General features: G+C 45.8%; 3 protein-coding genes across 5 annotated transcripts; 1 reads left to right on the forward strand and 2 right to left on the reverse strand.

Annotated features, from left to right (window-relative positions):
* Nucleotides 1-4,424: 4,424 nt before the first annotated feature.
* Nucleotides 4,425-12,883, reverse strand: ERLEC1 (endoplasmic reticulum lectin 1). Of its 2 annotated transcripts, none has more exons than XM_041417123.1 (14): nucleotides 12,677-12,883; nucleotides 12,152-12,256; nucleotides 11,984-12,064; nucleotides 11,480-11,557; nucleotides 10,875-10,938; nucleotides 9,780-9,820; nucleotides 7,890-8,113; nucleotides 6,665-6,794; nucleotides 6,190-6,351; nucleotides 5,837-5,896; nucleotides 5,618-5,742; nucleotides 5,078-5,155; nucleotides 4,817-4,892; nucleotides 4,425-4,675 (listed from the first exon to the last, which is right to left on the reverse strand). In XM_041417123.1, the coding sequence occupies exons 1-14, from the start codon at nucleotides 12,881-12,883 to the stop codon at nucleotides 4,604-4,606; spliced, it is 1,503 nt and encodes a 500-aa protein (XP_041273057.1). In that variant the 3' UTR covers nucleotides 4,425-4,603. The 2 variants fall into 2 exon arrangements, with proteins under 2 accessions (XP_041273057.1, XP_041273058.1); XM_041417124.1 differs by lacking the exon at nucleotides 12,677-12,883 and adding an exon at nucleotides 12,367-12,506.
* A 1,120-nt stretch (nucleotides 12,884-14,003) lies between these two features.
* CHAC2 (ChaC glutathione specific gamma-glutamylcyclotransferase 2) lies at nucleotides 14,004-18,811 on the reverse strand. The gene is made up of 3 exons (XM_041417128.1): nucleotides 18,633-18,811; nucleotides 16,692-16,727; nucleotides 14,004-15,898 (listed from the first exon to the last, which is right to left on the reverse strand). Exons 1-3 carry the CDS (start codon nucleotides 18,765-18,767, stop codon nucleotides 15,515-15,517), a joined length of 555 nt encoding a protein of 184 aa, XP_041273062.1. The 5' UTR covers nucleotides 18,768-18,811; the 3' UTR covers nucleotides 14,004-15,514.
* ASB3 (ankyrin repeat and SOCS box containing 3) lies at nucleotides 16,783-26,198 on the forward strand. 2 transcript variants are annotated; one of them, XM_041417125.1, is made up of 10 exons: nucleotides 16,783-18,253; nucleotides 19,364-19,574; nucleotides 19,873-20,034; nucleotides 20,771-20,883; nucleotides 21,239-21,374; nucleotides 21,565-21,742; nucleotides 23,052-23,249; nucleotides 23,940-24,191; nucleotides 24,921-25,054; nucleotides 25,612-26,198. In XM_041417125.1, exons 2-10 carry the CDS (start codon nucleotides 19,370-19,372, stop codon nucleotides 25,857-25,859), a joined length of 1,626 nt encoding a protein of 541 aa, XP_041273059.1. In that variant the 5' UTR covers nucleotides 16,783-18,253; nucleotides 19,364-19,369; the 3' UTR covers nucleotides 25,860-26,198. The 2 variants fall into 2 exon arrangements, with proteins under 2 accessions (XP_041273059.1, XP_041273061.1); XM_041417127.1 differs by having other exon boundaries at nucleotides 16,784-18,253; nucleotides 23,940-24,185; nucleotides 25,612-26,132.
* Nucleotides 26,199-26,202: the final 4 nt, after the last annotated feature.

The raw sequence follows: 26,202 nt of genomic DNA on the forward strand, positions 1-26,202 counted from the left end.
CTGACCCCGCTGCTTCGAGGCATTCCCTGCAAAGGCAGGTGAGTAACTGTCACAATGATATTTTTATGACAATCCTTTGCTAGGATTTTTCTCCTATTCTAGCTGAGAAGCCTCAGAAAGGAAATGTAAACAATTAACTATCTGATGGCTGTGGAATGTGGTCTGGACATTGTTTACCAACAGGTGCATCTTTGTTTGATCCATGTGAGTTGTTTCTACTTAATAACCAACCAAAGATCCGGCTGTGTCGGACTCTCTGAGAGTCACGAGCTTTTGTTATCATTCATTTTCTTTCTTTTCCAGCTTTCTGATGAATCCTTTCTCTCTATTCTTTTTAGTATAGTTTTAGTATAGCAATATAATATAATATAATATCATATCATATCATATATCATAATATAATAAATAATCAGCCTTCTGAAACATGGAGTCAAGATTCTCATCTCTTCCCTCCTCCTGGGACCCTTGAACACAACCATAAGTAACCTGTGTCACCACTGTCCCCTTTGCTGCCCACTATTACTGCAAGGGCATCCCTCGACAAAGGGAGAGAATGATGCATCTGACTCCATCTTATTAGAAGGCTAATTAATTACTTTATTATACTATACCATATACATTTCATCCAAACTGAATCTGCCAAGCACTCACTCTGCACATACCTGCACTCATCTCCTGACTCTTGTGTGTCCAACACACACACACTTTGGGTCCTAACAGGCCAAGGAAACAAAACATCCTCACTCTGGGTAAACAATCTCCTTATTGCATCCTACTTTGGCACAACACAGGCACAGCAAATGATGAGAGTTGTGTTTCCCCTTTCTCTGAGGTTCAGAGAATGTGAATCTCAGAAATATTCTTGGGAAGAATTGTGCCTTGCTTTTCTCTGTGAAGAGAAATGTGGCAACAGCCCACCAGGTTTAACTGAAGGGAAGGGACATCAGTGACTTCCAGCTCTGTCCCCCTGTGCCAGCAGTTCCCCCGGCCCACCCCACATCCCGCAGGAACCCCCGGGGTCTGAAAAGCATCGCCAAATTATCCCAGAGCTCTCTCCTCGCTTCCAGCCGCCCTGCCATCCCTCTGACCCGCGGTACCTGCTCTCCTGGGCGCTCCTCCCTCCCTTTGTGCTGCCCCGGGTGCCTTTTGTGGAGCCGGGAGCGGAGCGGGCCGGGCTGGGGCACCCGGGACCGCCCAGCCCGGCCCCTGCCCTGTGCCCGGCGCAGGAGGAGGAGGAGGAGGAGGTGCCGGAGATGATGCTCCCCGGTGAAATCCGCCGAGTTTTCCCCTTCTCGCCCCTCTCAGGCGTTGCCCAACCCGTGCCCCAGGGGGAAATAAAAGGTGGAAGTTGCTCCTTTAATGCATCACAGCGTCGTGCCCAGGGTTTGCCTCGGCCTCGGCATCACAGGTGGGGGAAAAAAGTGGGAAACCGAGTTCAGCGAGGAGGGCATGGATTGGGCACAATCCAGCAGGGACAGACTGCAGGAATGCTGAGGGAGCTTGGAGTGCTGCTCCCTGGGGAACGCAGAGTAAAGAATGGAGCAACACCCTGGTGCTGTGGTCGTGCTCTGTCAAAAACAGAACAGAGCCAGAGGAATGATCCAGACAAAGCTGACTCTGGCTTCATTAACTCAGAAGTTCAGGTTACTTGTGCTGTTAGCCCATGCTGATGACCAAAGTCACTCAAACTTCTCATAACCATGAAATGACATAAACTGTAACTTCCCCGTTGCCTCTCCCTCAAAGAAAATAATGTAAAAAGAGCTTGAGTGGAGAGGAGAGGCCATCACACATCCTGGGGTCAGGTGATGCCCCACAGGGACGCCTGGGTAAGAGCCTTACTCTAAATTATTACCTGGGCCAGAGCTTGCTTTTATATTGCTTCCAGCTGTGTTTTTTTCCCACTCTTTTGCAACCAGCAGTGACTGGAAACTCTCACAGCAGCCCAGAGGCCCTTGTGTCCAGCCCTGGGGGCTGGAAAACCCAAGGTGGTTTGTGCTGTCTGTCTGGTCTCACCGGGCACTTCCCTGCTGCGGCAGGTTCTGGGAATTGCCCCACAGTCATCCCTTCTTCAGACAGATCCCAACCTGCTTTGATAAAAGGGACAGGAAATTGATGACTTGGGATGTCAGGGAAGATTTTCACTCCTGCTCTCAGAGAGGGGTGATGGTCTGTAGACGGACAATTCTCCACCTGAATACAGCGGTGCTGCTCATGAGCCTTGGGCTGTGCTTTGCTTTGGGAAGGTGGGACAGCTGCATCCTGGCACAGGGGCCACCAAAATCCCAGAGACTCAATCATGGTTGGAAGGGACAGAGTTAAAAAGATGGCTTTTTGGTACTAGCACAGTTATTCCACCAACTCTCTGTGCTGGAATTATTCTGTCATTTGTTTCGTCCAACACCCTCTCTGTTGTTTTTTTTTTTTTTGTTTTTTTTTTTTTTTTTTTTTTTAAGCAACCTATTATTTTGGGAATTGAGGGAAGAGCAGGACACAAGAAAGGTCTGAGTGAGCAAGGATGGTCCACACCATGTGGCCAAGAGCAGGACCAGTGCATTAATTCCCAAAACAGATCATGTGCCACTTGTTCTTCTCTCTCTGCAGGGAAAGGTTTTTTGAGCACTGGAAATATTAATGGAGGAGAGCTGAACCTGCACAGGAACTGCTCAAATCCAAAGAGGATCAGCACCAGCTTTTAGGAGGCCAGACCTCACAGAAGCTTTTCTCATTAAGGTGTGCTTGGATTTAGGTGCTGGATAAAAATAACAGGTATTTATGACCTGGAAATGCACTTGTCTGTGTGAAACAGCTCCACCTCCTCAAGGTGTAGGAGCAAATCTAAGCCAGCTGTTGGTCAGGAGGGGATGGGAGAGGAAGGGGAGCAAAGCTTCTTTTGGATGTGGATGTGGGTGCTGGAGCAGCCCAGATTCCAGGCAGGAATAGCTGTGAGCTTGGAGCTTCCTGTGCAAGGGGAAGTCGAGGCTGAGGAACACCTCGAGGAAAACCTCGAGTCGAGGATTTGCCGAGAGCCTGTTTGGTCACACCATGGCAAAAGCTGCTGCTGGGGGCACCAGGTGCTGTGACTTCTGAGTCAGTGATGTGCTTTCCCCTCCTGTAGGGAGTTCCCCCCAACGAGGGGAATTCTGACCTTCCATGAAATAATTATTCTTGGCTTGCCCTCTGATCTAATCACCACAAGGAGGGACGTGCAGGAAGAGTGACTGTGCTGTGTTCCCTTCCCTGGCACAGCCTGAGGGATGCTGAGGCTGCCCAGAGCTGGGTGGCTCCAGCCTTTCATCAGGGCAGCCTTATCCAATATAAAACCATCCCAAGGGATTGTGCAGCTCGGAGCCATAACGAGGGGATCCAGCCAGCCCCTTGTGCAGGCAGCAGCAGGTGAAATGCTTCCATCTTTTCCTGCTCTGTGCTGGCTGCTGATGCCTCTGGAAGGATGGGAATGGGGGAATCTGGGTACAAGACTGTTCTGTGGGGAAATAATCTATGTAAAAGACTCTTTCCCCTTTCCAGCTCCCTCTGCCACCTTGCTGAGCCTCAGAAATCGGGATATGAGCAAGAGCAGTGAGAGTCAATTTAAATGCCAAATCACGCTGCTGCTGCTGTTTGGGTTTTCTGCTTGATGAGACTAAAATAGGTTCTGTTGCAACAGTCCAGCAGCTCAGGGGAGTATTTTGGGCATTATTTGCCCACTCATCTGCCACGAGGCTGGCAGGTTCCTGGCCTGCAGCCGTCAGAAATTCCTGTGCCTTGCACAAGGGCTGCAGAAAGGAGAAGTGTGGTGGGCACAGGGAAGTGACCAACACACTCCGACCGGACACTGTTGCTACAGCCCCAGACGTTCAAGGCTCTGCTGGGTGTTGGCCATTACAAACTTTTTCAAAAATATCATGTAAATCTACTTCAGATCCTCCTGTCAGCAGTATTTCAACTTATCTGGTCCCTCCCAATTTACTTTTAGGAAATGTCTAGTGCCAGCAGATAAAAACTTCCCAAATGTTCTTGGCGAGGTAGACACACTAGGGGGAAATGGACCTGCTGGCAGGAAGGATGTTCAGCAAAATAATTGCCCCTACAATGTTAAATGTAAATAAATAAACGAAATGTCCTGGGAAAGCAGCCCAGAAATAGCAGCTGAAGAGGGGTGAGGTACAGTGACAGGAGAATACAATTCCCAGCAGTTACAGTGAGGTAGCACTGGTGTTGGGAGAAAGCAGGAACAGTAGGAAAACCATGAGCGGTGCTGTGGCTCCTGAGCAGGAAGTGTTGGCTTCACCTTTTCCTTCTTTTGGCAGCTGAACTCCTCCCTTGAAGCTTCAGTTGTTCTTGTGCCTTTTCTGAGTTGAATTTACACCTCAGCAATGGCATCAACGAGGGGGGAACGTGCCACACACGAGCCAGGCAGGAAGTGCAAGACAAGGTTTTAATCATTAAAAGTTTATCAATAAGCTCTTATATACACATAGTTATACACAAAGTGGTTCACGAGTCCCTCAGCTTGGAGAGCTGTGCTGGTGAGGCCTTTGTCAGCTCACAGACACTGTTCCCATGGGAATGCCAGGATTTGGCCTTGGGGGCTTTGCTGTTCTCAGCTGGGCACCGAGAGGAGCCCGTATTCATCTGCTGTATCCAGGATTTTACAGATGACTGGAGACTCCACCTGCAACAGAGAGACCAAACCATGAACTCAGCCCTGCAGGAATCCTGGGAACAGTCACTGGGAGAGAGGGACCACGCTAAACATAATCCTGGAGATGTGCTCTACTACACAGCCCTGACCTCAGGGCGTGTCTGTACATACCCCAAGGATGTATTGGCAAGAATGAGGCTCCAACATGTAAATGGTCACAGCGTGAGGGGAGTCCGATTCTTTACATCTGAAAATAGAGGAGAAATTGGGGGTTGGTAGGAAATAAGCACACAGTAACACGTGTTTCACTGCTGGCTGCAGCATTTTATTAAGTTAACAGATACTGCCTCTGAGCCTTGTGACAACAGCAGCAGCTTTCCCCTCCGACCCACGGAACAGACAGAAAACATCACTTTGTAAAAGTCCACTTACTTCAATTTCACAGTCACCTGCCTTGGCTTGTCTGTCAAGTCACAAACATCTCCATTTCCATAGAAATGAGACACCATCCTGCCACGAAAGATCAGAATGGAAGAGTTTGCATGGAAGTATCAAGCACAATTTTTGAGCAGTCAGTTCAGTGGTGCGATCCAGCACCTTGTCATTGATCAAGTATTTAATATACTAACAAACAGCAGCAAGTACACTATTATACTACATATTATTATACTATATATTATTATACTATATATTATACTACTGTTCTATGTAGCTATTATACTATTATATAACAATGGGTTGTACTGCAGTTACTGCAGAGGCAAAGAGTTGTTCAGTGTTGAAAGATTTCTCTGTGCCGCATCCGAAGCGCCGAATTCCTTATTTGTGATAATTCCTTATTTGTGATGTTGACTGGAGGGTAAATCTGAACATGCTGCTCTTGGCAGTTTACTTCATCTGTTGATAACCCAAATTTCACAGGGCAGGGCCCTGTGTCCCAGGTGTGAGAGCAGGGCAGAGCCTGGCTGGTACCTGACTGTCTGGGTGCCATCCTCTCGCAGGTAGAAGGTCCTGGCCGCGTTCTTCCTCGACCACTCGATGTGCTCCTCCTTGCTCCACGTACCCACCACCACGGAGGTCTTGCCACTTTCCTTATCCTAAAACAGGAAAAGCTGATCACTACACCCTGTCCAGAGGATTGTATTTTCTTAACAGGAGCTTAAAGGAACTAACAGAACTCTCTGAACACACCTCGTGGTACTGGTGGACATATTTGCCGTAGCAGAATTCGTATTTCCACCAGCCAACGCCCTGGGGAGAGGAACAACCTCAGTGTTAAAAAGAACCAACCCCTAAAACAAACAGAACACCCCAAAACAAACTCATCCTTTCCCCCTAGACCTTAAACCAGCTGTTTCAGCTGTAAAACTCCATATTTGTTAGTTAATAAAAATATTTCAATGCTAATTCTGTTACCAACTTTCATTTCAGTGTCTGCTCAAATAAACTGAATTTCAACAGAAAAGTTAAAGATAAAAACTAAACAAGTACACAAATTAGGATGTACTCCACACAGCTTTTTTCCATGTGGCTTTGCTGCTCACCCCATGGAAGCAGTAGGACCCACTGAGGAATTCCTTGATGAGCTGCTCATCGGTCAGTTTGGAGATGTGGGTTGTTCCCACCGTTAACAGCTGGTGGCTCCCAACAGCCACAGGCTTGTGGATGGAAGAGAATTTATCTTCCTTTGTTGAAGGCATTTCTTCCTGCAATTGAAGGATACAATTAAGTCCCCTACAAAGTCTTACAAGTTATATGAAGTTACTGAACACTGAATCAGGTTGGCTGTTTTGGGCAATTTTAGCTGAAAGAAAGAAAATTCCACTCAAAATCTTCACACGTTTGTGAACTGTAGGCTACAAAGGCTACAAAAATTTAAATCAGTTGCCCACACTTGTTTTGTTTTCCTTCCAAACAGGGTGAGTTACAGATGGTTTCAACAAGCTTAAAGACCAATGAAAGACTGACATCATCTTACAAAATGTCTTAAAGATGGAAAGTAAATGAAACAAATCCTACCTCCTTAACCCTCCTAAAAGGCATCTTCAGCATCTCCTGCTGTTTCTCCAGCTGTTCCAGGTTGTGGGGTTTAAGTGGGGATCCTGGCAGGGACTGGCAGAAGATGTCATTCACAGGGGAAGCCCTGAACCTGCCCAGCAAGGTAAGAACATGTCATGGTTACACCTTCGAGTACAGGAATCAGTTCAGTGCTCTGAGCTTCTGCATCTGCAGCTGCTCAGGTGGTGCAGGTGCATCCCTGGATGAGATGCCAGGTGTACAGGGAAAGCCCCAGAGGCTGAGGCACTGCTCAGGGCTGTTTTGGGAACACACAACACGAAAAAAGGGCACTGAACTTGGAATTTGGGTTGTGATCCCTGTGATGTTACTGGGCAGCATTCCCAGGCTGCCACCTCCACCTTTCCTTTTTTACCAAGGTGACATCAGGGGGGGAATGATGATCCTGTGTGTTTATTTTCAGTTTTTCCTGCTGGTGGCCTGGAACCCTTTGGAAGCAGGCAGCAGCTCCAGATTTTATCCTTATCAAGCAACAGAACAATTTCCCTGTGTACTTTCTGTGCTGTTTTCCTACTGCTACAGAGGCTTAAAAGACTCACACATTAAACAGATAACAGTGCCACAGATAAGTGCAGCAGGTAACAGAGTATGACCAAACCCATCCACATGAGAAAACTTACAGCGGATACCAAACATTAAAAATGTTTTTAGCACTTAGTAACTCCAACTGCCATGTGTTTACAAAATGCAGGATTTGGCCTTCGGGCCTTGTGGCCTGTTTCAGATCCCTGATTAAATACTCCCATGTTCCAACATCTGTGTAAATCCAGGAATCCTGTCCATTATCCCCCGTTGTCTGTATGGCACATTCCCTTTGCAGTTCTCTTTACACCCCCTGGAAGGTCCAAAGACTCAGGGGGTCCCTCAGATAGGTGGAACAGTTCAGGGAAGGGGAGGAAACAAGAAGCCTACACTTCATTTTTGGAAAATAACACTGAATTTGTGAATTCTCCTAAGGAAATGGCTTCTAGAGAGCTCCTCATGTTGGGAGGAGCTAAAGCCAAGGTCAAGGTTATGGTTGGAGAAGACACTTTTTGGTTTTATAGACTTTTGAAGCGTACACACATGGTATCTGCAGTCTTCAAATACCACGGAGATGAAGAAATCACAAACTAAGAGGAGACAGAAGTGCTCAGGGCACTGTGTTTAGTGTATCTGGGCACTGTACCTGTACTTGGGGTGGTTGCAGAGCAGCGGGGTCAGGATCACCACCTCGTACTCACAGGTGGTGACTTCTGCCACGGAGAGGATCTCGTGCTTGGCCTCGGGGTGGCAGATGTACATCACTGTGCTGGACCTGGGCAGGTTCTGCCTCAGGCTGCAGGGAGTGCCATTGCCCAGCTCCACGGGGTAGTAGGGCGTCATCTGCCCTTCGATGTTCTTTGTGGGGATCTGGGTGAGGGAAAGGAACAGGTCACAACCACAGCAGAGCTCCTGAGACTGCTCTGAAACAAAAAAATCTTGTTCCTGTGTGCAGAGTCAGCATTACCAGGTTAAAATCAGACCCTGTGTGGCTCTTCAGTGTTCCTGCAACATCCAGACCTGTCCTGGTGCTCACCCAAATTGGGTCTGCCAGCCTCATCACCTGCAGCACCAGGCCCAAAAAACCTGCAAAGTCACCCTGGCACCTGCACTACTTCTCAGCATTCCCAGCCCAGGCTGCTCCTTATCCAGAGGATCCCACAGCACCGGTGGCTGTGGCTCACAAAGTTAATGTGTATACAATGTAAATCCCACTTTATCACACCTTCCAGTCTGCTCCCTTCAGGTTTGTTCCTTCGTGTTTCATCCAGCTCCCTCTCTAAGACATTAATTCCCAAAAGTGGTAAATCTCTATCCTGGAAGCAACTGGAGTTTCCGGCTTCCCAAAGTGCCCAAACCCACAAACTGACTCTTTTCTACCCATGTTGCTTGAGCTGCTGAAGGTTTTCAGTGCTGAACAGACAGGGGTCTGTGCTAAAAGACAGGGGTGTTCCCTGGGGTCAGGACCTTTCTGCCCCTCACCTGCTCTGGCTTTTGAGCCACATCACCCTGCCCCAGGCCACTGACTCCTCCCAGACACCGCTCCACCACAAGTGAAGACACTCACGAGATTAAGGAACCAACATGCCCTTTCCTGATAAGAGATTCCAGGAAGTCCTGACATGGCAAGTGCATCATAAACACCGCCCAACAAAAAGGCAATAAAATAATTCATTTCCTTTGAAGATGAAAGACAAGAAGCTGCACTGCAAAAACACTTTGTTTTCTTGGCTTTCCAAGAGGCACAGCTGCCACTGCCACCACAACAGGCCTCTTCTGGCCCCACATGACTTCCAAAATGCTCCTCAGGCCTGGGTACTGCTGAGAACACTACACAACCACCACCCTGGGCTGTCCCAAAGGCCACAGACACAAAAACTTCATTTCAGCGTGAAAAATCAAGGGGAACCGGCAATAAGGTCAAACCTGCTCTCACCAATTCCAAACTCCAGAGTGCTTCAGGTACTCCCATTGCTCTGCTATAGAATCAGCAGCTCAAGAGTTGAGTTTTGGGGCCTAAACCAGCGGGGAAGTCCTCTAAGGGGAAAGGGAAGCACAGAGTACTATGGGATGGCTCAGCAAGTCATCTCCATCTCTCAGGAATTTTGTGCTGCAGGGCTTTGGTAAGTGTAGGTAAGTAATTTGAGTAGCAAGACTAAATAAATTTTCTGATCTGCGACTGATAATTAAAAGCAAGAGAAGTGCAGCTCAGAAACAGTTCCATTTCTTGATATTCATTTTGGGAGAGGACTAATTACATCATCTTATCATTAGATTGGATATTAGGAAGAAATTCCTCCCTGTGAGGGTGGGGAGGCCCTGGCACAGGTTTCCCAGAGAAGCTGTGGCTGCCCCATCCCTGGAAGTGTCCAAGCCAGGCTGGATGAGGGATAGTGGAAGGTGTCCCTGCCCATGGCAGGTGGCACTGGGTATCTTTGAGGTCCCCTCCAACACAAACCATTCTGGGATTCTATGATGATATATAAATTGCCTCCACTATTGATGGCAGAAGTTAAAACAGATGGTTTTCACTTGCCTCTTTTGCACCGTCTTTGGAATTTTCCTTCTCTTCTTGATCTAAGGAATAATTAAGAAAGAGGTAAGTTTGTGCACTTGAAAAAAAAAAAAAAAGTAATTTCACAGAGAAGCTTTTCTGGTTTGTGTATTTGCTTTATACACTGCCAAGAGCCACCTGAGGTGCAAAGGAGGAAAGAAAGGAAATAACCAGTGATCTGAGGCCCGCAGCAAACAGAGCAAAACACACGTCAGTTCATCACAAAACCACCTGGAGCTGGCAGGACAGGCCAAATCCAGCCCTGACACCAAGGCAGGGCTGCAGAACACGTCACTGCAGCTGCTTGGGAAGGGTGGGAATTGGACAGGAAACAGGCAGGTGCTTTGGAAGGAGCAGGAGCTGCCAGACAGGAAGCAGGGAAAGGACACAGGACACAATCTGCCACCTAAGCAGGAAGGGCAGAGGGACAACAGCCTGACAGCCTCAGCTATGGTCACCTGAGGTCACCTGAGGTCCCATCTGGCTTCAACACCCAGCCCCACAAAATGGGTGACTCGAATCAAACATTCTGTGCTCTGCACAGACACTGCACCCACCCGCCCAGAAAGGCCAAACAAGGCATCTTCTGAAGCCCTGCTTCTTTCCAGGACTAAGATCCCTAACTCAGGGCTGCAGCCAGAGATCCAGAAGTGGGATGAACAGCACTAAATCCCCCCCAAAAAGACTGCAGCGTTCCAGTTCATCGCTTCTAGGAAAACAAAGGTGTCTGCCTTACACACACTAGCCTAGAATGAAACAAACACTCCAGCCTAGGTGATGGTTTTCCATTCTGTTTCTCTTCTTTCCATCAACCCTGAATGAGCACTTAGTCTGTGGATTTGGAAGACTTCTTTGAACTAATCTGCAGGCAAAAAATGCTCCAAAAATCTACTCTAAACTGCTCCTTGAGCTTGGGGCTCAGTGACCTCATTTCCACCCAAGTCCCACTCTAGGCACTTGGATATTTCTGAGGATCTGTGCCAGGTTCCCTGAAAAAAAGCTCTCAAACTGGTCAGGCAGGAATAATTAAAACCCAAAAAATTCATTATCAGCAGAATGAAATAATTTAAAACACACCTGGTTCTGACAGCGAGTTTTTCATGATCATATTTCCCAGGTAGTATTCTTGGATGTTTATTTTCTACAATCAGAACAAACATCAGTTACCACTTTTCAAGTTTTTTCAGGGAATTCAATGTTGCAAACAGATAGAAGAAGTTATAGAAGAAAGGCCTTATGAAATCAGGCCTTGCTCTGCTAAAGTGCCAAAGCTAGTCTGTCACTTCTAAGTGCAGACAGCTTGCAAGTTCCAATATGAAACAAATTTGGGAATGAGAGTTCATTAACACCACAATCTACTTCTAGAGTGAAGAACAAGTGGCATCTGTAATAACAAAAGATCTGTCTCATGACAATCAGTAAAAAAGTATGTAAACTAACTAAAAATACAGAATAGACATGCAAAATACCATGTACTGAGCAATGAACTAAGTGTGTGTTGTCAGCCAGTAAGATCTGACACAGTGCCTTCTGATAATGCTGTAAAACACGTCCTGTACAATAAAGATGCAGTTTTTCTACACGAAGAAAATGGAATCATGCTAAATTATCACAACAGTTCAAGCCTGCTGCAGGAGTTCAGCAGGACCGTGCCAGTGGGGAAGGGGTTGTGAGCAGCCTACCTGCCCCGTTTCCTTCTCCTCGTGGTACTGACGGATGTGTTTCCCGTGGCAGACCTCGTAAGTCCAGTAAGATTCAATCTTAGAAATAAAATGCATTTTAAAGATTATCTTTAGGTGTATTTACACGCCACAAAACCACCCAAATGTTGGCTTTTGCAGCAAAATGCTGGAGCACCCTCAAAAACAAGAGCGCAGCGAGTGGTCTCAGTGTTGGCCAAACAAAACACCAGAGAATATTTCCTTGACTTTCACACAGATTAAACAAAGGACAAAAATTAAATTAAAAAGAAAAATCTGTATTTTTAACTGCTACCACAGCAACCCATTTATCTGAATTCTGACATCTTGAATCACACAGAATTTTGTCAGCTATATTATGGCATAAAGTTGTAAAGACCTTGTTTCAGCCTGTATTAGTATCTCATTTACTACCCTAAAACCTTGACATGCACTGGCCTGTAACCTTTTAATTGGTATTTAATGAACAGAACAAAAGTAACATACTCTGTAGGAACAGCTGCTTTGCTTAAAGAGAGGCTCCAGCAGCTCCCCTGGAGTAGGACCTTTATAGTCCTTTTCTTCTTCCTGCAACAGAAGGACATCTCATGATATTAAAACTGACAGAGCAAAGACTCAGCTATTATATTTACACAATAACTCGCCTGAACTCACCTCGTTGCCACTGGCTATCAGCGGCAGCAGACACTTGTACTTCTCTTTATCCACAGTGGTCATGATGATATAATTGTCCTCCTTGTACAAGACACCGGTGGTCGGCTGAGAAAACAACCAAGCCACGGATCAGCCAGGCTTTTAATGCTACTCATGACAAACACCCCTGAATTCCTGAGCGGCGCCCCGGAGTATTTCCTGGGATTTAATTATACCACAAGACTGGGGGCTGGTGGTTTAGCTGGCTGGGAGCTGCTTGCTGCTGCCTTCGCTTTGCACCTTCTGCTTCCAGCCAGATCCCCGATCCCGTCCATATCCGCGAGCCGCTCCATGCCCCCTCACTCCTGCTCCCCATTTCAGACCTTCACCCCAGCCCCAGCCACCCCCCGCCGCTTTCGGCACAGAATCCCCCGGGATTCTCTCCAGCTGCCGGGCTCCCTCCTGCGGCGGACCAGCCCCACCCAAGCCCCCCGTGCGGCGGGGAGCTCAGGGCCCCTCTCCGGGCGGGCCCGGCGCGGTACCGACCAGGCTGAGCTCGGTGCCGGGCCAGTTCACCCTGAACGGGATGTCGTCGCTGAGCTGCGGGAGCGCTCGGCCGCCCTCGGCCACCGCGGCCACGGCCGCCAGCAGCCCGCAGAGCAGCGCCGGGGCCGGGCAGGGCGGCCGCCGCCACGTCGGCTTCCGGCAGCCGCGATCAACAACCGGGGCAGCGCCCGCCGCCGGCAGCGGCATCCGGGGCAGCGCTCGCCGCCGCAGGTGAGGGGGTGAGGGGCCGGGCGGGCACGGAGCGAGCGAAGGTGGGGGTGATGGAAGTAAGTGAGTGAGTGAGTGAGTGAGTGAGTGAGTGAGTGAGTGAGTGTGAGGGAGTGTGAGGGAGTGAGGAGGAGGAATTTGAATGGGGAGTGTGAGGGAATGAGTGTGAGGGAGGAGTGTGAATGAGGGAGCGAGCGGCGAGGGAGGGAGGGAGGGGTAAAATGGGGGCGAGTAAGAGGAGGGGGGAACGGGATGCGTTTAAGTTTTAATAATTAAGTTTGGTCACCAGTGGCAACGCTAAGAGTTAAACATAACTAAGAGCTATGAGGTTATGAGTGTAGAAGAGCGCTTCAAGGGCTCCTCTGTGTGTTTCTCTATACACCTGTGTGTCTGTGTGTGTATCTAGACACCTGAGAACCCAAGGGGGCCAGCAGTCAGGTTAACATCAGAGCAGGTTAGGCCAGTCCCATCTGACCATGGGAAATACGGAGCAGATAAAAAATTGAAGGATGTAAGAGTGAGAAATTAATTGGCCACGCTTCAGAGGATCCCCTTAATACAGAACCTTGGAGTTATTCTGGTTGGGAAATACCTTGGAGATGACGGAGTCCAAGCCTTAAGTCTGGATTTCCCTCTCCCTCCTCTCAGCATTATCTTCTGTAAATAGTCATGGATGTGCCTGTTGTTTCCCCAAACACTGTTTGAGAACAGGTTTAGCAGTGGCTTTTGTGTGCGTGGTTGTGTAGTGAAGCCTACAGATCTAAAATCTTTATTTGCATAAACAGAGATTGAATTTAACCACTCAGAAAAAAAAAAAAAAAATGAAGCCTAAACGGTCTTAAAATTTTTGAGGTAACAGATCTGGGAGGGTTTTGGTAGGGACCAAAGCTGGGGGCAGAGCAGTGGCTTTAATCCCCCAGAGCAAGAACAAATGTATCTATTTATATTTCCCATGCATAAATCAGTTCCTAATGTGCCACAGTTTCCAGTAGCCCCTGTGTGTTGTTTGTCATTCCCAGCCCCAACCGCAATTTTATAGCGAGGGGCAATGAACACACACCTTGATGTCCACCCTCACACAGACACTTCAAACATTACATTTCTGGAAATTTCCAGTCATTGTAATGCGTTTTTATTGCACTGAAGTCGTACACAGGAACGTGTATTATTGCAATGTTTTATGCATTTAGGAAGCAAATGAACCAACAAAGCCTTGGAGACAAAGACAGAGAGTGTGGAGCTACGCAGAATCACAGTACTTAAATAATTAGCATTTTAAAGGGGGAATCAGCCCTGATGGTTCTGGATCCTTACTGAGCACATGCATCCCCTGCCCTGTTTTAAGGAACAAGAATAAGTCTTTGAGGAAAGAATTTTTAAATCTAAAAAGAATTTTCAGGAAAGCAGAGAGTGCCATTGAACACTTTTACCTTTACAAGTATAAACCAGGAAAGTGTAAAGAACAGAAAGGGCCAACCTTTTTAGGGGAAAAACACACTTTTTTTGCAATTACTGATGCAGAATCCAGGCTGCTACTAAACACACATCCCCTGGATGGGAAAACAGGATGTTATGTGGTGTTTGAAACAGAACCTTTTATATTAACATATAAAAATATACTCGGTTAAAAGTTAATAAAACTAAAGAGTTTTGAGGAGCAAGACAAGTCCGTGTTGGGATGGATTCCATCAGGAAGCCTGGCAGCCTAAACTGGGGACTTCCCAACCCTCTTGGGATGTCCATACACACCCCTAAGGTTACTGGAGAGAGGGTTCCTTCCTTAATTACCTTCTGTTGGTGAATCCCTGAAATGAAAATCTATCCTTGCAGCTGGGATTTTCAAAGAGATGGGGACCACAGCAGCACCTGAAGTAACAGAGATGAGAGTTTCTCTTCTTGCTGTGTTGTGATTTCAAGTCATGCTCTTAGTTAATTTTAGTATTTTGGGGTTCTTCTTTATATTAGGATTGAAAATTAAAACGAGGCACTGATAGGTTATGGCTTGTTTGAGTCAGAGTGCCCAGAGCTTTGGTTTTCAGGGCTTGACATCAGCAGCCAAGGGAAGGAATTATTTCCTTTACAATAAAATGGTTTATGCTCTGCATTTAAGGATAAATTAACATATAAAGGGTGAGATGACTAATTCAGCAGCGTAACTTTATTTCAGAGGAGTTGAATGTTGATATAAATGTTCTACTACACAATTTAGGCCAACCACTTAAAATTCCTGCGCTGTGGTCTGGGATCAGAACAAACTATCACTTAAATCTAAGGAACTTGTCTCTGCATGCTGATTTTGACCTCAAAAATATTCTAAAGATTTATTTTAAACCTGAAACAATAATAATAAAACACAAAGAGAAGTTTAAGTGGTTGTCTTGAGGTGTAGTCTTTGGGTGAAAAGCTGAGATACCGAATTCAAACTCAGAAGACTTTTGTTGCTCTCCTTTCTCGACTCCTGAAAGAATTATTTTGGCGGTTTTAAGTAACCAACTCCTATTCTGGATGCAGCATTAATTAAGATACGCAGTACTAATTAGGACAGCAGAATACAGAGGAGCATTCCTCCCTGCCACGTCAAAGCCAGAACCAGGCTGCTGAGGCGTCGCTTCACAGGCAGTTGAGATTCTGGTGCTTGCTCAAGAGCTCCTTGACCAGTGTCTCTAGGGAGAAGAGGTGCTCATCCACGTCCTCGGGCACCAGGCTCCTGATGGAGTTGGCCAGCTCGAACAGGTATTCCGTGTTCCTGCCGCTAGGCCCGGCGGCGCCCAGGATCTGGCGCGCGATGTCCTCGAGCGGCGCGGGGCCCAGGTAGTTGGGGTTGTCGCGGGTGCCGATGTAGAGCAGCACGTCGAAGGGCTGCACCGACGTGTCCTTCGGGTAGAAGATGACCGTGGTGGTCCTGTAGCCGCCCTTCTCCCGGAAATCCAGGTAGGCTTTCACTTCTCCTTCCTTCCCGGCTGGTAGTCGGTAGGCAACGCCCCACACGCAGCCCTGGGCGAGGAGGGTTGGTCAAAAGGATACTCAGAAATCACTGCATTTAGGCAGAGCTTTCTGGAAACTGATTTTCTGCCCTTCTGCTGCTTTTTGCAGTGTTTGTAAGTCCCAGAGTGAAAGGGCTGCTCTGCCAGCGAAAACACTGATCACGCAGATTGATCATCCTCTTTCTGCTAAGGCTCAGGTGTTCCTAACACAGCAATTTCTTGTTTTGCTAATATTTGGAATAGTAAATAGCCTCGGTACAGGAGCTGGCAAAAAGGACACAGAGTTTCTCCCTGACCTCATAAAAATTATGTCTGAAAATGACAAATTTAAATAATGATGAATTTGAAGGAATTTTGACCAGGTCCCTCCTGTTTAGTGACAGTCTGGCAAGGACCCGAGGGTCACCTACACCTGTTACACACCTGAACTGGTGTGGAGTGCTGAGATAGCTCCACAATCTGGTCAAACCTTGTGAAGCTGGAATTATAGCAATTACATTTATCATTCGCTGTTGATGTCAAATCATGTACGTTTGATGTATCTTTCTATCAAATTCTACATCTCACAACAGGATAGCCAAAGTGGCTATTCCAGAATATACTTTAAAATATCCCTGTGGCAGTAACAGACCCAAACTACTTCCAGTTTATATTGATTATTTGAAACAGTCAAGGGCCATTGGTGTAACTCTGGGAAACACTGAGAGAACTTTCCCCTAAAGATAAGACAGTTGTCTGCTCGCAGAAAAGCAAAAATTAATGAGGGGAAATGCAACAGGACATTCTGTACAACAGTACTGTACCTCAGCATCTTCAACCAGGGTCACAACTCTTCCAGGCTAAAATTTAAAAGATGAAATTATCATTCAGTCAGAGGCTTTTGCCCTAAATCACGAGCAAAACCAAACCAAAATGAGAAAAAAAAAAAAAAGGAACAGGAATTAAACACTCAGAGAACTAATCCAGCACAATTCCAGTAAGGTACAGATCCAGTGTAAGTATTTCTGGGGAGTAGCTTTGGATGTGTATTAGATAAAATAAACAACATGTTAAATTCTGGGTGGACAGTGCCTGTGACACAACAATTAAAGGCAGTCAGAAATTGGGAGGGTTTGAATTGAAATTGGGAGGTCCTTGCTTTACATGTGCTGTCCAGACTCAATTCCACTGCAATTTAAAAGTGACGATTAATTAACAATACAATAACGGCGATAATTAAGAGTTTCATTAATGTAAAACTGTCCTCAAGGAGCCCTTGGAGCCTCACTGGATGGAGGGAGGATACCTACCACATGGCTTGTTTTCCCCAGTATATTAATTCTTGCAGGAAAAAGTAAGAAGCCAGTTTGTAAATACTGGAAATAAAATAGTTGAAGTTTGTTGTATAAAACTTTAAAACATAAAACCCTATGGTGAACTACACCTGCAGTTTAAAATTGCTGCTTTTGGCAGCAAATTAGTTCTCTCCCAGCATGAGCAATTTATTCCTGATCTGACTGATAAAAGAAGGCAATAAAGCTACATGAACACTAAATGACTCCTATTTCCTGAGGAGAAATGAGTCTGTTCCCATGATACATTAAAGATAACTTTGTTGTTCCTGTTGGAATATTTTTTCCATAGTCATTGATAGTTCTCTGACTTGTGCACTTGCAACAGGTCATGAAGATTTTTGTGAATTATGGATTAAAGAGACATTCTGTGGTGGATGGAAATCAACTTTCTTGCCTTTGCTAAGAATGTCTGTAACTGTAGCCTAAATTCATTAAATTTAATTTAAATCTAATTTGATTTAATATGAAGGGCAGTACTGAGGAGAACTTCATGTTCAGGTGGGTTGTGTGATGGAAGAAGGATCTGTTTGCCTAAGGAAGGGCAGCATATTTACTTAATTGCTTGCAGAGTCCTTGTCTTGCCTGGAACTACCCAAAACAAACAAGTTACTAAAGATTTATTGAAGTAAGAAACAAGTTACTAAATACTTATTGATCAGAGGAATTAATTACTGTTTGTACTACTGCGAATAATCCTCTGAAAATATTTTTAAAATACAGCCAACATCTAATTTGTTGTATGTTTGTAAGAACTATTTTTTCCTCATGGCTGTTCTTTAATGTGTCATTGGTGGCTCAAGCTGTGTTCTTTGAACTCTGTGCAAGTTATTTTATGGTATTTGAGGTCCTAACGAGTGTTGCTTACATCTGGATGGAACCTTCCGCGAAGCAAGATGTGTTCTTTAAAATAATCCTGATGCTTTTTCTCTCTTAAAGCCGCTTCAGGTTTACAGCGGAGTCACCTGGGTGCAGGTTATACCTTATCCTTACCCCCGTGGCTTAAAAACACATGACATTGGGAATCCTCACTGGTAATTTTAGTTTCTTTTTCTCGCTGGCTTGTTTTTTTTTTTTTTTCCCTCCTTTTCCAAACGGTGAAGAATTTTAGAACTTCAAGTACTTCCTAATCCATGAATTGTCACCTGAGAGTAAAACAAGTTAAAATACAGCCGGGGGTTACTTGGATCAATAATTCTGTCTCTTCCTATTCCCTGTGCACAGCCTGACACCCGCCCCTCACCGAGGGTATTTAACTCCCTAAATGACGAGTGCGGGCATTTCCGAGCCCTCCTTGAAGCTCCTTGTGTTGTCCCAGGGTTTGGGTGCAGCCCTTGCGGCGGCTCCGGCCGCGGGGCAGGGCCCTGAGCCGGGCCCGACGCGGCGGCCGCGCTCCCCCCGGCCCCGGCTCACCTTGCCCGGCACGCCGCGGTGGTCGGTGCTGCCCTGCCAGAAGCGCCGGCTGTAGCCGCGGACGCGCCCCACCAGCTTCTCCTGGTAGGGGAAATCCACCTTCCAGATGAGGGAGCCGTAGCCGAACACCCACATGGCGGCCCGGCCCGGCGGGGCCTGCGCAGAGCCGCGGGGCGGCCCCGGGCGGAGGCGGCGGCCGCGGCCGGAGCCTGGCGGGGGCCGGCGCTCTCGCGGCTCCTCGGCCCGGATCGCCTCCCCCTAGCCCACAAACGACTGTGTCCCCCAAAACCCACCGGCGAGCACGTCCCAAATCCACAAACAACCTCCCCCAAGCACCTGCCTCGCCGCCCAGTCCTGCAAACAACCACATCCCCTCAAACACCTTGCCCCAAAGCCCCAGCTACCTCTGCCCTTAAACCCCACAAAGAACCACCCCTTAGCCCCATAAACAACTATCCCTCCTCCAACTCAACCTCCCCTTAAATCTCCAAACGCCTTCCAAACAACCACCTCACCTCAAACCTCAAACCCATCTCCCCTCAACTTTCACAAATGACCTTTCCCAACCCATCCCAATCAATCACCGCCCTCTAAGCCCCCCAAGGCACCATCTCCCTACAAACCAAGCCAAATCCTCTGCAAAACAAACAAAACCCCCCTCATGTCTGTATTGTACCAACACGCATCTCTCTTATTTTTTTTTCCCCTGCTCTACTCCTTTCCTCCTGCAGCGTTCCATGCCAGGGATGGATTTCACGGAAGCCTATTCCGACCGGTGCTCGGCCGTGGGCCTTGCGGCCAGAGAAGGAAACGTTGAGATACTGAGGGAGTTGATCAGTCGGGGATACAGCGTCGATGTCCCGGATAACAGGAGGTGGTTGCCCATCCACGAAGCGGCAGCGCACAATTCCAGTGAGTGCCTGAAGCTGCTCATTGATACAGGTAAGGAAAAGCTAATGGGAAATAGTGTGGTTTTGTGCTAAATTACCCTGTCATAGAAAATACAAGTTACATAGATTTATCATGTTCTTGTTTGGGGATTTTCTGTGTGGTTTCCAAACTGCGGTAAAGAGAAGTTGACACGTTGCAGTTCATGGGTGATACTTGAGGTGATAACAGCGTATTCATGGGTGTTCCATAGGCCACATACTCAAATAACTCCATTATTTTCTTAAAATGATTGTATTTTGTAATTTGCTGCCAAATATCCCTTTTCCCCGCACGTTATGCTCCTCTGCAGCTCCAGCCGATGACTACATCCACTCGAGGACGTTTGAAGGGATGTGTGCTCTGCACCTCTCGGCCCGTCACGGCTCTGTGGAATGTCTCCGGGTTCTCCTGGAAGCTGGGGCTGACCTCGACAACGTCACCACCGAATCTGCCACCACTCCACTCTTCCTAGGTGACACGAGCTTTCCTCAAGTCCCAGACTTTGAACTCACCAGTTAAAAACTCAAGTTTCTTCGAGTTTAAGCTCACCAGAGTTTCTTACTTGCCTGCCATGTTGCATCTTTTTGTAGCCCTAAATAACCAGGCGTTAGAGGTGTGGAAATAACCTTTTGTTTATGGGTAAATCTGCTTCAGACAGTGTTTCAAAACAAAATTATAAAAGCAAACTGGTTTTCTGCATCAAGCACAGAAAAGCATTAGGAGGTTCAGGATTACATCTGTATGAGGCTGTTTCAAGGCCTTTTTGATTTTTATAGTTCCTCCCTAATTCTTGTGTAAAAAGGCTTATTTTTGGCATTCCTAGTTTGGCAATTAAGGTCCATTATTTTAGCATTTTTTCTGTTGCTTATGTTTGACTTAATTTAATGCTTAAAACTTCTGTTATGGTGAATCCTGATGGTCTAAATCATCTGATTAAATATATTTATTGGTTTACTTGCCTCTCTACCCAGGCATCATGCGTGCCATGTTACCTTTGTTTCCAAGTTTGGGGGAATTTTGGTATAATTTCCATTCCCCAATACTGTTTTGGGGATCTAAATATAAAAGGCAAGTCAGTATATAATGGGCAAATTTAAAGGAAGTTGGCAGTGAGACCTTTTGAGCTTTTAAACCCCAATACTTAAATTATTTCTTTTTCAAATTCTTCAATAAGATTTTTTTTTCTTTTTATTACTGTTCTATGGAAGCTGTTGAAAATAAGCATGCAGAGGTTGTAAAGTTCCTGCTCCAACACGGAGCAAATATTGAAGGTTCTCATTCATGGTCTGGATGGAATTCTTTGCACCAAGCTTCCTTTCAGGTAACCTGTGAGCACATCATGTAATTTTGGTGTAACTGGTGTACTCTGGGGGATAATTATTTATTTAATAATTATTGCATTTTTATCGGATAATTTTTCCTAACCTACCCTAGCTTGTACTTAAAAATATGTTTGCTTAATGGTTCTAACACATACAAATGACTTCATCATGTAAATGAGCAAGAGTGATCAATTTGAACTTGCCTAATTTCTTTCACCATTAATTTTTAAGTGCATCTTCAGAATACTGGATATATTGTGGCCTTTATTATTTCTGTCTGGAGCATGTGGGGAAAAACGCGTTGTGTGATTTCCTCACTTTCCTGCTGGATGAGAATAAAACCATTGATTTCAGGGCTCCACTGACATAATGCAGATGCTCCTGGAGAAAGGGGCCAGCAAGGACTGTCGTGATGACTTTGGAATCACCCCTCTGTTTGTGGCTGCTCAATATGGCCAGCTGGAGAGCCTGCGGCTGCTCCTGTCCCACGGTAAGCACCATCCTCCATTTCCCTGGCCACGCTCCCACTAAAATGCAATTGTAGCTCTGCTCCTGCACATCGTCATTTCAAACGTTAGAGGTTGTATTTCCTTATTGCTGAGGAGAAAATGCTGGATTTGAAGCCACCCTGTGAAAGATAATGACCTGATGGAGGTGACTTTGGTTTTGTTTTGTGTCAGGTGCAGACGTCAACTGCCAGGCCAAGGACAGGGCCACTCCCCTGCTGATTGCTGCGCAGGAGGGACACCTGGAGTGTGTGAAGCTGCTGCTGACTGCAGGGGCAGACCCAAACCTCTACTGCAACGAGGATAACTGGCAGTTACCCATCCATGCAGCAGCTGAGATGGGCCATGCAAAGTAGGTGGTTGCAGAGGCATTCAGACAGGAGGTCCTGGTCACACAAATCTGATCCCCAAAGGAGGAAGTTCAGCCCTAAAAGGGAGGAAAATTGAGTGTTCAAACTGCTCTGTAGTTTAGACATTCTGATTATTATTGTATTTTAAATGTCTCTTAGTAGTTTCTTCCACACTGACAGAGAGTAGGTTTCGATGAAATATTAGGGAAAAATGCTTCCCTGTGAGGGTGGGGAGGCCCTGGCACAGTTTGCCAAGAGAAGCTGTGGCTGCCCCATCCCTGGAAGTGTTCCAGGCCAGGTTGTGTGGGCTTGGAGCAACCTGGGATAGTGGAAGTGTCCCTGCCCATTGGGGCTACAGCTGGATCACCTTGAAGGTCCCTTCCAACCCCACCAATTCTATGATTATATGATTTTTAATTCTGTGTCTAACCTGGGTTTAATCCATAACCTAATGAATTTAGAGGGTTTTCCATGGTGCTGAACTAGATACCAGTTCACTCTATGGCCATTTTATTTTCCATTTAAAAATGCAAATAACTGTGTAATACATTATATATGATTTGAACGGCTGCTAATTAGAATTCTATATTAAGCAGCAGAAATAATTATATGCAAATATTGAATTAGCTGGACCAGCCAGAAAAATCAAAGCCACAAAAACAGTTTCTTTAATCTTTCCAGAGATGCATTTGTAGCTTTGCCCAGTTTCAGATACACAAGTCAATTCCACAGCAGTGAGCCAAGAGTGGAAGGAAGTTTTGGGAGTAGACCACTGGGGAGAAGGATCTCTCAGGAACTCCATGATTCACACATGGGCAGCACTTAAATATATAAATGATGATACATCACTGGCAACTCTTATGCAGCACCAGTAAATTCCAGCAGCAAAGGAACTGGTGTTTGTCACTAATGTGATGTGGCCTAGGGTGTGAGCTGTAAACAAAGTGATTTTTCTGTTTTACAGAACTAAGTATTTGTTTCATTTGCAACTCACATTTACAGGTTGCTTCCAAAGTTCCTTGGAGTTGGGATTTAATGTGCAGTGGTGTTCAGTTGCTGTAAAAAGAGTTGCTGGGTAATAGGAAGTAGCTGTCCCTGGTTTGGTTTAAAATCCTTCTTTCCAGCCCAAATCCGTCCCAAAGCACAACATTTGCCAGGGGTCCGTGTATGGAATTATAAAGCTGCAAATTCAGGAGTGAAAAGCACGATTTTCTTCCAAAGCTGCAATGACCCTCTGAAAAAAAAATGGCTGTGTGTTTAAGATTAATCACTGCAATAAGATCAGAAAGCAGTGGCTTCAAACGCCTGCAGGATCCTGGAGCTGCTGATTCCAGTCACTGACCGGCTCTGTGACAAGGGCGAGGGCAAAGTGAGCCCCGTGTACTCGGCGCTGTACGGCGGCGACGGGGAGTGCCTGGAGATGCTGCTCAAGCAGGGCTTCAGCCCAGATGCTCAGGAGTGCCTGGACTTTGGCTGCAGGTCCCCCATGTGCATGATTTTCCAAAAGCAGTAAGCAAAGCTCTTCTATTTTGGAATTATTCGTAATCATATTTGCTTTAATTTACTACTTTTAATGTTTCCCACCTTCTTCTCTTAGTCTTCCAATGTTTCTTTTAATAGTTTCCCACCTTCTTCCCTCACCTGCTGTCTGTCATCTAATATTTTTCCAGGATTCCAGTGTGTTCCCCCTTTGCTTTGTTTCCTCATTATTCCTATTTCCTTGGGAATATTAATGTGAAGTCCTGGAATGTGACACGTGTGCTGCACTAAGGAGAACATCTTCAAAAACAGCTTTTGAATCCTCTCAGACTTTAACAAATTATTTCTTTGTACACGGATTGAAATTTATTTATGGCGTATTTATAATTTGTTTATGGCTGCCATTTAAATGAACGAGGTTTGTTAGTAGTGAATTTAGTTCGTGGCCTGCTCCTAGGAAGCTGCCTTTCAAAATCCTCGGACACCATTTTTCCCTTTTTGTCCTGGTGTTGCTTTATAAAAAATAATTTAGGAAGGGATGCAGAGCAGGTGACTGCTCACAGCCTCAGTCCTTACCCTGTTACCTTGTTGCAGTGGGTAATCACAAAAGGATTTTAATAAAAACATTCTGAAATGTTTTGTTGCAGACAGATGTAAGAAGTGGTAGGTGCTTTCTGAGGCAAAGCTCACGGGATGCCCTGTTCCTTCTCCTGCTCACAGGTATTATCAGTTCATTGATGTCCTTCTGAAATACGGCATCACCCTGCGTGGGATCAACTTGGCACACTGCCTGTGCCATAAGAAGTTTGCTCTGTTCCGGCGCTTCCTGAGGTTCGGCTGTTCCCTGCCCTCGGAGGAGGAATTAACAGACTTCATCCTCTACAGCAGCACGGTGCAGAAGGAATACAAGGAATGGCTGCCCTGCCTGCTCCTGGCTGGCTTCAACCCCGTGAATTTCATGTGCAGGTTCTGGTAAAGCAGGGAGCCTTGTCTTTATTTACTCAAACATCTCATGCTAGTGTGCAGAGCCGCTACAGGATGGCCCTTGATAATCTGTTGCCACCATCAGGAACGGGAGGGGTTGTGGAAAGTCTGAAATAAATCATTCACACGTCATGTCTGGAAGCAGTAAAACAGTTTTCTTTAGGAAGAAAGCCAGACTGGAAATTGCCTTTCTCTATGGTAGCAATAAAGCATCACTTCCCAAATTTATATCGAACATGTCTACTTAACCCCCAAATTTAGCTGCAAATTGTGCGTGCAATACTTTAATACAGCCATGGTAAGAAGAAATTCCAATGGGAGAAATAGGTCTGGAGGGATGGGAAGCAAATGGGAAGTGAAGCTGGGCCAAGGCTGGGAGGAGAGGAAACGGATGCAGTTTGAGACTGTTTTGTTTAACACAATGTGGCAAAAATTCCAGTCAGATTTTTTATTATTATTATTATTGTTATTGAAGTTTTTCCACATATGAGCAACAGCTTGGTGATGTTTTATATGTAATTGGGCACTATAGGATTAAACTTAGTTATGAAATTTTTGTACTTTCTGCAGGCTGTAGTAAACACACTACAAGTTTGCAATTCAGTGACTGAATGAATCTCACTGTCCTTGTGTATCACATGTGATGCTTTTTGGTCTTTCGTTCTGTAATCTACAAATACTTTTAAAAGGTATTTTAAAGAAGTCTTTGTTACACAGGATTTTCTCCATGAGTGAGGATGTCCTTAATTTTGTCCTGGAGTTCATGAATTGGAGCAGACTTCCTCCAATTGTGGAGCAACACCTTTCCCAATACAAGGAGAAGTTCACTTGGACTTCCAAGAGCCATTTTGGTAAGGAATACAGGCAGGAAAATAATGTCTCCAGCTTCCAGGCTGCAAATGGGGAGATTTAGGAGAAGATGACAATATTACTTAGTTGTGTTCTGCTTTTCTAATTTGATTTGTATTTCTAATGAAGCATCTGTCCTGTTTTGTAAGCATTGGACAGTAATTAGATGCAAACCATAAAAATCAAACATAATCAAAATGTGATCAGCCAAAAAGATTCAATTGGTTGTGCAGGAATTTTTCATAGTTCAGCTTTGAGAAAAGCAGGTCATGTGTTATGTGAGAAACTGCACTTAGGTGTCTTTGTTAATGATTCCTTTCAAAGAAAATTCTTCTTTAAAGGAGTCTGTAATAATTTTTAAGTTGTCCAAGTGATAATGTAATTTAATAATACTTCCTTTAGAATGTTTGAAGTTAATGAGGATGCTTTTGGAGTTTAAAAAAACAGGAGTTATTTGGGAAAATGGAGATTAAGTTCTCTCTTTATTTACTTTTTTGTTAGTAAATATACTGGTGTGGTAAGAGCTGCTCTGTGTTTGACTTGGTTTTCCATTTTCCAGCCTTCCTTCCTTCCCTGTCCCATCTGTGCCGCCTGGAGATCCGGTCCCTGCTGGGGAGCGAGCGCCTGCGCTCGGAGCGCGTGATCCGGGAACTGCCGCTGCCAGCCTGCCTCCAGGACTACCTGCTCTACCTGGATGTGCTGCGAGCCAACAGTGTCCCAGAGCTGCAGGATTGCCTGGAGCAGGGAGAGGAGGGAGCTCCTTCCAGTCACTCCGAGGCGGAGCATACGGAAGAGGGACAGCAGTGACGGCGGTGCTCCGTGACGGCGGTGCCAGTGCCTGGACTCTGCAGCTGCAGGTTTTGTAATGGGAATCAGGAGACACGGGAGGAGAACTGCTGTAAATGTCTGTTCTCCTCCCGTGTAATCATTCTTTTCATGCTGTAGTTTTGTACTACATCTAGAAATTTCCTATGGGCTCTATGATTTGCTTGTTTAAAATCTGTTGTAGCTCCGTAAGTGAACATTTTCTGTTTCTTTTCTAACTCTTGGGAAGTAAAATGAGCTTTTTCAGTGAACACAGCTTACAGAGTAGTCAAAATCTGTCCATTGACACTTTATTCCAAATACAGTATTTACCAAATGAAACCAT

The sequence above is a fragment of the Onychostruthus taczanowskii genome, unplaced genomic scaffold (genome assembly GCF_017590055.1).
Source record: "Onychostruthus taczanowskii isolate IOZ18803 unplaced genomic scaffold, ASM1759005v1 scaffold55, whole genome shotgun sequence".
NCBI classification, from domain to species: Eukaryota; Metazoa; Chordata; class Aves; order Passeriformes; family Passeridae; genus Onychostruthus; species Onychostruthus taczanowskii.